General features: G+C 29.2%; 1 protein-coding gene across 1 annotated transcript; it reads left to right on the top strand.

Moving 5' to 3' along the window:
• The first annotated feature begins 7,133 nt into the window (after positions 1-7,133).
• On the top strand, positions 7,134-11,071 carry LOC114178755 (1-deoxy-D-xylulose-5-phosphate synthase 2, chloroplastic-like). Its single transcript, XM_028064827.2, has 10 exons — positions 7,134-7,364; positions 7,621-7,782; positions 7,930-8,094; positions 8,290-8,440; positions 8,538-8,809; positions 8,919-9,192; positions 9,434-9,741; positions 9,878-10,159; positions 10,247-10,531; positions 10,635-11,071. Exons 1-10 carry the CDS (start codon positions 7,266-7,268, stop codon positions 10,779-10,781), a joined length of 2,145 nt encoding a protein of 714 aa, XP_027920628.1. The 5' UTR covers positions 7,134-7,265; the 3' UTR covers positions 10,782-11,071.
• Positions 11,072-11,614: the final 543 nt, after the last annotated feature.

The raw sequence follows: 11,614 nt of genomic DNA, 5'->3' as shown, positions 1-11,614 counted from the left end.
TCTAGTCCAATCTATTATTTCACAACTCCAAAATAATCTCGTTTAACATAAATATTGAGAAAAAAAATTCATAAATATAAAATAAAAAAAAAATCTTGAAAAACTTTGACAATGAAAATGAAATTAATCAAAATCATTTAAAAAGATTATTAATATTGATATTTTTGAAGTTTTAGCAATTATTTTATATTTAAATAGTTTTATGAATTTGGTGGTAACTATTTTTTTTTATTTAAATAAAAATAAAATTCATCAAATGTAAATTTTCTTATTCAAATAAAACATTTGAAAATTAAACAATTTAAACTAAAATTAATTCAAATTCCATATATTTGAATGACGTAAAAATGATGAAATTTCATATCCAAATACAAACTAAAGTTTACCGGTCCCTAATTATTACTTTTCTTATGGTTGCTGATATATAAATAAAATTGAATTTTCTTGGGGTGAGCTTTCAACTTTCAGAGAGGGCTAATAAAAAAGATTTTCCATTAGAATTTTAGTGCGTTCTAACAAAGTTCGGAGTATTGGAAGAATTCATTCCTTTTGTGCAGGCCAGACAAAAATAAAATAAAGATGTGCAAACGCTTCATGAATTTTGTAAAAGATATATATAGAAAAGTACACCTAATATGAATCAGAAGTTCACTGTGAAAAGAGATTAAAAAAAAATATATTCGTAATAATATGATTATCTTATGATATACTTTTATAATATAAACTTACGATTATCTCGTACGGAAAATATTGTTCTTCGGAAACATTTTGAACTGTTTTTAAACATCAATGAGAGATTCTTTTATTGACAAAATAGAATGACCAAGTATGGGATATTTTTTTTATGGATTTCGTTTTGTAAGATGTAATGTCACAAACTCGTTATCATACTAAAATTTTATATATATATATATATATATATATATATATATATATATAACAACGTCTTTATGCAAGTACACACTTATGTACACGTATTTTGAAAGAAAAGAGTGTTGGGTCTTTCGAGACTTACATCATTGTTGAGTATTTCAAGAGAGGATCACCTCAAAAATACAAAACTAATGAAACATGAGTCTAATTCATACATAAGGTATTGATATTACTCTTAACCTAAAATCTTTAAAACAATGGGTTTATGAATCTTCCTCCTTATACGATGCTCAACTTTCTCATTTTTAATCGTATCAGAATTAAACTCATACTTGGATTCCCAACAAAGAATAGTTTCAAATTAAAACATGTGATCCCCTTCTATCAGCTTATCTCATGCATGTATTATCATTATTTCTAATGTTCAAACATGGTTATAATAATTTAAGACAAACACATGAAAAATGTAAGTTAATGTAAATAAAAGAATGCTCATTTTTACTCCATATGAGACTTAAACTCATACTTGGATTTCCAACGAAAAAGTAGTTTCAAAATTAAAACATGAGATCTCCTTTTATTACTGTCTATTAGCTTATCTCATGTATGTATTATCATTATTTCTAATGTCCAAACATAGTTATAATAATTTAAGACAAACACATGAGAAATGCAAGTTAATATAAATAAAATAATATAAAATTATACATAAATAATTAATCAATTATATTATATATATATATATATATATATATATATATATATATATATTCATTATTTTTTAAAGGTATAAATCGAGACATGACAATTTGTAAAAAGACCTAATGTGGATATATGATGTTCTTACTTTTATAACCATATTTTGAATTTACAACAATTGTATACACATTTTCATAATCATACCCATATTCACATTCATATAGTAATACATTTTCACATATATCTATTTCAATGTCAAAATTGAAAAAATCAACTCTCTATCTAACATACTAGCAAAACTTTTTTCATATACTTTCAAGACATTAATGGTATTTCCACAAACTTAGATCCCTTCGATGACAATGTCTCCTCTTAATCAAATTAATAAAATTACACTACAAAATAATTAGTTTAGGCAACACTATACTAGACGGTAGGTATAAAATGTGACCTAAAGATAGTAAAGACAACACTATCATACGAGCACACTTCCACTGGACAAGAGATGATTTTCAGTGAATGAGAGTAAGTTTTACAAATGAAAATAAATGTGTTATGATTTTGAAAATAAAATGGGTGGATGTGTGGCTGAGTAGAGTATAAGTATTATCGAAATCTACTATGAGTATGTTTAGTGTAGTAGAGTTCGAGTGTTTACCAAAAGTCTATTGATGGTGTGTTTGGTTTAATAAAGTTTACATGTTTTACCAAAAGTCTATTGTGAGCTAATATTATTATGTATAACACATTGAGTGATTTTAGGATGTGTATTGAATGAGGAGTCTAAGTATGAATTGTCTTTACTTCATAGAGGAATATATTAGATGGTAGGAGTCGATAGAGGTTTTTATGTTATGGATAGTATAGGAAAAAGGACCCTGTCTCGCAAATGGTATAGAATTTACCCTGTCATATATGGAGGATTTAGATATTGAGATATGACTTTGCGAAGTAGAAGGTCATATGACAGGTGTTGAACTTTTTAGTTTAATTTTTTTATACACGAGTATTCTGAAAATATAGTCAAGTGTCTAATTTATTTGAACCCTTGGTGTATTATAATGTTAGCATGAGCCAAGTAGACTAATAGATTTAGATGCTTAAATATGATTTTTTGTATTATATGATATGATACTAATGTATGTATATAAATATAACATGTCTTGTACAAATTACTAACTTATCTTATTTTCTTCTTGATTGTAGTGTCCACCTCCTAGAATTATATGTTACACGAAAAACAAAAGATGACGGAAGTAAAAGTGTGTTGATAATTGAGTTGATAACTTTTTATACACATAGTGTTTCTTTTTCTTTACATTCTCAAATGAATTAGAATTGTATATTTTAAAAAAATTAATTAATATGAAAAACTATGAATACAATATATATATATATATATATATATATATATATATATATATATAGGCGGAGGATCATTACGGCAGGGTACCCTATAATTTTTAATTTTTTATATTATATATATATATATATATATATATTAATTATTTTCAATTTTTTAAATTTTATTATTATATGTAACATATATTGAAAATTGATAGAAGTTAAATGAGCTATTTTTCTATTTATTTTATAAGGCGTAGCATTTAATGTTAATAAATAAAAAATATAAAATCAAATGTAATGAAGAATAAAAATATTTATTAAGTTATTTCTTATTTTATTTCTCATTATATTTTTAAGTTTTTCACAAATTATAATAATTTCACACTCTCACATGTTTTTTTTTTTGTTTTGGAAAAAAAGTTAAATACAAACTTATTCTTTTTGCTTTCATTTCTCATTTGTTCTCTTTCATTTGTGAAGAAAACATGTATCTCTCTCGTATAATTTGATAGTGAAATATTTATTTAATAGTTAACATTATTTTTTATCAGATGAGCCTTATATTCATTTTTTTTTATGATTATAGGAGAAAAATAATTGTACTATGTGTTTTTGCATAACCATCTTTTAATTGGGACTTTATTGTCATTGATTTTTTATTTTAGTATCTCTTAATTTTTATTTTTTAATTAAATTATGATAAATTGTTTTTTAATCTTAAACTTAAAAAAGAAATAGGTATATTGATGAAGAATAAAAGAATATATTTATTTCTTAAAAGTGATAAAAAGAAAGCTATTGGTGAAGATGAAAACAATACAAATTCAATATCTTAGATTTATGTATGCTGAATCATGATACAAATGATCGTATCGTTTGATTAGAAGAACATGTTTTATATTAATTCTTTGAAATATTTACATTGAAAAAGCAATAGTTAAAATTTTTAGTTTTGACTCAATTATTGATGGGTTCAAAGATTTGAAAGAACGAAAGACAATCATCTATATATGTGTGATTTCTTTTGTAGATACACAGTTATACTAAATTATTTATTCTTTTTTTATTGTGTTAGTGACAATAATTAAATATATAAATTTTGAATTTTGAGTATCTGTCACTATATATATATATATATATATATATATATATATATATATATATATATATATATAAAAGAAAATATTACGATATAACGCTTAATTAAGGTTATTACATTTAAAATTTATGTTTCTAACAAAACTTCAAATTTAGAAGAAACAATTTATTATACTAATATTAACTTATAATATAGTTAAATATATTTTAATCCCTTAACAAAGTTAATTTTTTTGTCTCTGAAAAAAAAAATCTCTTTTGGTTTCTCACGTATAAAATAAGTTAGGTCTTATTGTCTCTTTATAAAAAGAAAAGTTATAGGTTTAAATTTTGAATCGTTTATCATGGAAATAAAAACACCATATATGGAATATATCACCATGATTAAAAGACCATAATTTTAGAGAAATCAATATGTTTATCTATAAACCGGTCCGTGTTCCGGTCCAATGAATGAAGAAAAAGCCGTCAGGGAATAGGTTGAACCAGTAAAAATCGGCAATTGGGAATGGTCAATGAATTGAATATGATGTGCCAAACAAGACTTGATTTTGTTGTTTAATAAAATAAAAATAATAAACACTGGGTGCTGCTAATTACTATAATGGTGTGCTGCAATCCAACGCAACGTCACAGTCAAATCTGCAAACTATTTGTTTCGACGCCGGAATCCATGCATTTGCGAGTTATTGACTTCAGACGCTCTTCCTCCTTCTTCTTCCGGTCTAACTTGGACGGAACCTCACCATGACTTTCGCTATGCCTTACAAATGGAAAAATGTTATCATGCTTTCTCATCAGCCGTCTGATCCAACACTTCAGATTGATTGTGATTCAATCGAGGCTTACTCATATTAATAAAGTACTGACAATAATAAAATAAAAACAGTATTATAAGTTTATATTAGTAAGAGCTAAAAGTAAAATACACTTTTATAAATTCTTAATACTTCTAATACATAAAAGATTAAATTAAATATAGAATAAAAATTAATAAATAACTTTAGGTTTATTAAATTAATAGCATTATCGCCATGTTATATTAAAAATTTTGTTCATCTATTATAAATCATTTTTGTTAGATTTTGACTTTTTTTTTAATAACCATTATTTTTTCAATTCTTTGACCGATTCTTTTAAACCAGCTTTACAGTTTATTTCAACTAGTTTATTTAATCAATTTATTGGGGTCTTTTAGTCCTATCGTCTGGGCCAAGTTAATTTTGAAAATACAAAATATATCTTTTTCTTCTGTCATTTCTAAGCAAACATATATACGTATTTAAATGAGTTACTTATATAAATCGTGGATATTATAATATCACATAAATTAACATAACGTTATAGTTTATATAATAATTGACTCTACATATAATTTCTACTTACAAATTTATCTCACTTAAAAATATTTTTAAAATAATGTTACTAGTACCAATAATGTCAATATATATAATTTATTTTTCATAAATTTTAATAGGTCTGACTTAGCTTTAATTTATAATCAGTTGTATTAAAGATCACCTTTTTATAATCAATCATATTAGGGAGTTTTTATTTTCCTAAATATTTAACTCAAGTTATATACCTAAAATTTGATCCCGAAATTCCTAATTAAATTATAATAATTTTAGTAGTACAATTCGTTGGTTGATTCCAGCTTTAGGGAGGTAAACATTTTCATTTTTACATGGAGACTCAATTTGTATCCTAATAAAATATTAGGTAATAGTTGCGAATAAAAAAAAAATACTCTGTAGATGCCACGTGTAGTATATAGTGTAAGAACAAGATAATTACTTTATTTTGTTCTCATTCAGTTAGTTTATTTTTATTGGAATTTATACAAATTATTTGACAACAAAATTTAAAAATGATGTGATGTTTGATATGTTTTTGTTTTCTTTACATATTAAGTTTATACCATTTTTATTTTTAGTACAAAGTTTTTTAGACTTTCTATTTTAGTAAATTAATTAATTTGGCATCTTGTTTTAGTGTATATTTAATGTATTTTTAATTTTTGTATTAAATAATGATGTAAAAATTTAATAGTAATTTATTTTATTTAATTATAATTAAAAAAATTAGTTTCAAAAAATTACTTGGTAAAGATATTTATTAAAATAAAAATCATTCTGTAAACTAAAAACCACAAAAAATGTTAATTGTAAAAAGTTTAGTTCATTGTTTAATAATCTTTCTTTACTCAAATTTTAAAAATAATAGAATGTGTGAGGAAAGCTTATAATATATAAATCAGATTCATTTTTCTTATATTGATTTTTAAATTTAAATCATGAATCAAAGAGGTTAATATTTTTTATTAAAAGTGTCATTATTATTTTTTTACTGCAAATACAATTATTTGAATCTTGATAAATTTAATAACTAATTTTTATTTGAAAGTATTGTGAGAATGACAAATAATTATTTTTTAAGGGCTAAAAATAAACAATGTCCCATTTATAAAGAATAAAAATGATATTTAATCTTTTATAATTTAGAACTATTGGGTGGAAAATGCATAACTTTTCTTCAACGTTTTTGTTGGCGGCTTAGTTCTGTATCTTTATTGCTTTAATTAAATTATTATAGAACTAACTGATCATTGTAATGTTTTATTTAAACTTTTATTATTATTATTTTTATCTCCTTTTCTTTTATATAATAAAATACAATACTTTTATATACTCAAAGACTCTAAATGTATTTATTTTTTAATTTAATACTTTCCTCACAAATATATTCTAACGTGTCCACGTGTCTTTTCCTTGAGTGAAGAACTGTCACTAAATCTGAGAAGAAAAAAGAAAAAATATCGGCTAAAACATTTTCCATAATTGATAATAATCAATTATTAATTTTCTACAAGGGTTTTGTTAAAATATTTCAGTCAATGATAAATGATATCAACGAAAATGGAATACGTAATTCTTTCTAAGTTTATCACACATTTATATTTCTCCTGTATTGTTTACGATGAATTATAATAAAATAAAACGAAACAACAAAGCAATAATAAAGAACAAAAATTATAGTTTGAGAATGAAATGAAATGAATTGAGCCTCGGTTTTGTTTGTTTCTGCATTCTTGCCCCTATAAAGGGTACTTCCACAATTCTGTTAAATGCAACACCACCGCAAAGGAAGCTTTGCTTCAGAATCTGCTCTCTCAATTTTCTGCATACTTCCAACACCTTTCACAATACCCATCTCTTTCTTTCTCTCTCTCACCTTTCTCAATAGCCATGGCCTTCTGTAGTGGTACCTTGCTTAAGCCAAACAATTGCTTCTCCCCAACCCACAAACCCAAAGCTCCAACTCCATACTATGACAGCAGAAAAAAGGTTGGTGAATATGAATCATACGGACAATTCTACATGTCTGTAACAACACTTTTCATTGCCCTTTCTGATCTAACAATATAACCACACTAAACACCATCTCTGTCAACACCATACAGTGCTTTTCTTTTTCCTTTTTTTCGTGTTCCGTGTTTTGATTCCATAAGGAATCACTCATCTTCCTTTTGTTAACAGCAAATTCACCATTATTTTTCCACTGATGGTGCAAAGATGGCTGATGTGTTATTATGTTTGTCAGTTCTGCGTGAGAGTTTCAGCAAATGACTCGGGTGACGTCGAGAAGACTATTATCAGGAAAGAGAAAGACGGGTGGAAGATCAATTACTCAGGAGAGAAACCTCAAACACCATTGTTGGACACAATCAACTACCCAATTCACATGAAGAATCTGTCCACTCAGGTTAAAAATTAGGAATCATTTGTTAAGGCCTAAAGCCCATGCCACAGCATATTTCTTGTCCGTGGCTGACACAACAGTTTTTTTTTTTTCTTTTTTTTTGTGAGTTTTGTTGGTTTGTTTGTTAAAAGTGTTGAATGTGTTTGTCAGGATCTAGAGCAACTTGCAGCAGAGCTGAGGGCAGATATTGTGCACAGTGTGTCAAACACTGGTGGACATCTTAGCTCAAGCTTGGGAGTGGTGGAGTTAGCAGTGGCTTTGCATCATGTTTTCGACACCCCTGAAGACAAAATTATATGGGATGTTGGTCATCAGGTAATCTTTCCTCTTATTTGTTTCTTCTTCTTTTCTAATACAAGTTAAATAGCAACAAAAGAAATATAATCTTCATTTACAGAAATTTGCTATTGTGCCAATTAAGATTCTATGTTTTTTCTTCTCTTCTGTACAATTTTCATCATTATATCATGTGGGATGTGTAAGAGAGTCTAAAAAGTAACCGAATTGCAGGCATACCCACACAAGATTCTCACAGGTAGAAGGTCCAGAATGCACACCATTAGGAAGACTTCGGGGCTGGCAGGTTTTCCTAAAAGGGATGAGAGCATTCATGATGCTTTTGGGGTAGGACACAGTTCTACAAGCATATCTGCTGGTCTTGGTAAGATTCTTATATTTTAAGATCAATGTATTTTCGTCAAATATATGTGCAGAAACACTTATCTCACAATTGAGCAACAATTCTGAATATTTATTAGGCATGGCTGTTGCACGTGATCTTCTGGGGAAGAAGAACAGCATCATATCAGTGATAGGAGATGGAGCTTTGACAGCAGGCCAAGCTTACGAGGCCATGAACAATGCAGGGTTCCTTGATTCTAACATGATAGTAATACTCAATGACAACAAACAAGTCTCTTTACCAACTGCCACACTTGATGGCCCTGCAACTCCTGTCGGAGCCCTCAGCAGTGCTTTGAGCAAAATTCAAGCGAGTACAGAATTCCGCAAACTCAGAGAAGCTGCAAAAGTAAGCCTCTTAAACTTATCATATTCGTAGTCAACGTCATGATCTCAGTGATCATGTCAAACTTTCAATAAGATGTGGCATTTATTTGGCTCCAATTTTGTTGCTGAAGAGCATCACGAAACAAATTGGAGGACAAACACACCAGGTTGCAGCAAAAGTGGATGAGTATGCAAGAGGCATGATCAGCGGTTCTGGATCTACACTATTTGAAGAACTTGGCTTATATTACATAGGTCCTGTGGATGGTCATAACATTGAAGATCTCGTCACCATCTTTGAAAAAGTCAAAGCAATGCCTGCTCCAGGTCCAGTTTTGATTCATATTGTGACAGAAAAAGGGAAGGGATACCCCCCAGCAGAAAAAGCAGCTGATAAAATGCACGGTGAGAAATATATATTTCTTAATAAATCATCATGAGAAACTCGAAATTGTAAAACAAATTCTTAGATCTATTGCAAAAGTTACCCACTGTTAATATAACTCAAAATCAATTTTGTACTTAACAATTAATTTCTCAACCGGAAACCTAGTGAGTAACTAATTACTTAGGTAGTTAATATTTTGGGTGATTTAAAACTAATATTTGAATCCAAACAGACACTTATAAATTCTGATATTTTCAGGGGTTGTAAAGTTTGATCCAAAAACAGGGAAGCAGTTTAAGGCAAAAGCCTCAACACTCTCATACACACAGTACTTTGCTGAGTCTTTGATAAAGGAGGCTGAAGTAGACAACAAGATAGTGGCCATTCACGCAGCAATGGGTGGTGGTACCGGCCTAAATTATTTCCACAAAAGGTTTCCCGATCGGTGTTTCGATGTGGGGATAGCTGAGCAGCATGCTGTTACATTTGCTGCTGGGTTAGCTGCCGAAGGTCTCAAGCCCTTTTGTGCCATTTACTCATCATTCCTGCAACGAGGATATGATCAGGTGAGCCAATATGGTTCAATGAGAAATAGTCCAAACTATCTCATTATTGATTTCTTCTTGATCTAAGTTTATTTGTAAGTTAATATCTGCGATAAAAACAAAATTCTTATCAGTATGATTTATTTTGTGTATCCAGGTAGTCCATGACGTTGATCTTCAAAAGCTACCTGTCCGATTTGCATTGGATAGAGCTGGTTTGGTTGGAGCAGATGGACCAACCCATTGTGGAGCATTTGATATCACTTACATGGCTTGCCTGCCCAACATGGTGGTCATGGCTCCTTCTGATGAAGCTGAGCTGATGCACATGGTTGCAACAGCAGCAACTATAGATGACAGACCAAGCTGCTTCAGATTTCCGAGGGGAAATGGAATTGGAGCCACTTTGCCACTCAACAACAAAGGAACCCCACTTGAGGTGAGAATCAGTGACTAACATGTATTTCCTAAACTGAATCTTATCTCAAAGTTAAGCCACCGAATTGAAATTGTTTTGGTCGTGTAGATCGGAAAAGGCAGAATTCTGATGGAAGGCAGCAGAGTTGCTATATTGGGATATGGTTCTGTGGTCCAACAATGCAGACATGCCTCGGAATTGCTTAAAGAAGTAGGCGTTAGTGTGACAGTTGCTGATGCTAGGTTTTGCAAACCTTTGGATACCGATCTCATCAGGCTACTGGCTAAAGAGCACGAAATACTGATCACGGTGGAAGAGGGTTCTATTGGTGGTTTTGGATCACATGTTTCTCAATTCTTGAGCTTATCTGGTATTCTAGATGGACCTCTAAAGGTAAACCTTTCTCTTATATGATTTCATTTTGAGATTATTATTCCCTTCAGATAAGTCCCTATTTTGTGCACTTCTAACAATTCCCTTTTGGTTTTATCTGCAGTGGAGAGCAATGATGCTTCCTGACAGGTACATTGATCATGGGTCACCCCAGGATCAGGTTGAAGAAGCAGGGCTTTCATCAAAGCACATTGCGGCCACAGTCATGTCACTTCTTGCAAGGCCAAAAGAAGCTCTTCTGTTCAAATAGAAACGCGAAATGGAATGAGGATCTTGACCTGGGACCTGAAAGATGCATTCAGTTCTGTTGGCATTGCGGTTTATAGGAAGCTGTATATAACTACACTAGAATTGTTGTTTTGGATTCTCAGGTCAGGCCCAAGAATCATGAATGAATAACGAGATTAATTTATTCTTGCAAGGCATTGTAATAATGTATCTATATTAATTAGTTGTATGTAATTAACACACCACTTATGTCATAAAGATCATGATTTTCCGATAAGCATAATTTTAGTACTCCACTTTCCCTTGGCTAAACAGTCTTCTTATTACGTTAGTGATGAAGTAAATGGATTTGACGGTCAATATTTCTGATAATGAAGGGTGAGGTCATACCCATGAACGCCACCTTCTAGTCTTTCTTATCAGTATCAAATCAATTCACGCAAGATATTATTAAATAATGTTACCGTCAATAACCTCACCCAAAATAGGATTTGTCAAAACCATAAAGTTAAAATATTTTTTCGAGCTATGACTTACACATGATTAGAAAAAATACACAAAAAATTTTCATGTAAATCAGTATGTGCAAGTAACAAGGCAGAAGGTAATATTATTCATCGATGACATCAAATATAATAAGGCGTAGTCAAGTCCATAATACTAAAATATATATATATATATATATATATATATATATATATATATATATATATATATATATATATTTTAGCTATAATTGATAATATACGAAATCTTTTTCAAGAAAAACAGAGATGTAGGTCGCAGTTAATTGTTTAGAAAGTAGTCTTGTAAGAAAATAAGTGCAACTAACAACCAACAGAAATACAAAACAGT

This window comes from Vigna unguiculata, chromosome 3, assembly GCF_037176805.1.
Source record: "Vigna unguiculata cultivar grain cowpea cultivar isolate G323 ecotype 2 chromosome 3, ASM3717680v1, whole genome shotgun sequence".
In the NCBI taxonomy this organism is placed as follows: Eukaryota; Viridiplantae; Streptophyta; class Magnoliopsida; order Fabales; family Fabaceae; genus Vigna; species Vigna unguiculata.
Note: the sequence above shows the minus strand (reverse complement) of the source record. Positions and strands in the feature narration are given on the sequence as shown.

Coding starts and splice junctions, on each gene's coding strand:
- LOC114178755 (XM_028064827.2), top strand. CDS start 7,266: ATGGCCTTCTGTAGTGGTACCTTGCTTAAGCCAAACAATTGCTTCTCC. Junction 8,441..8,537: donor AAGCATATCTGCTGGTCTTG/GTAAGATTCTTA, acceptor AATATTTATTAG/GCATGGCTGTTGCACGTGAT. Junction 8,810..8,918: donor AACTCAGAGAAGCTGCAAAA/GTAAGCCTCTTA, acceptor TTGTTGCTGAAG/AGCATCACGAAACAAATTGG.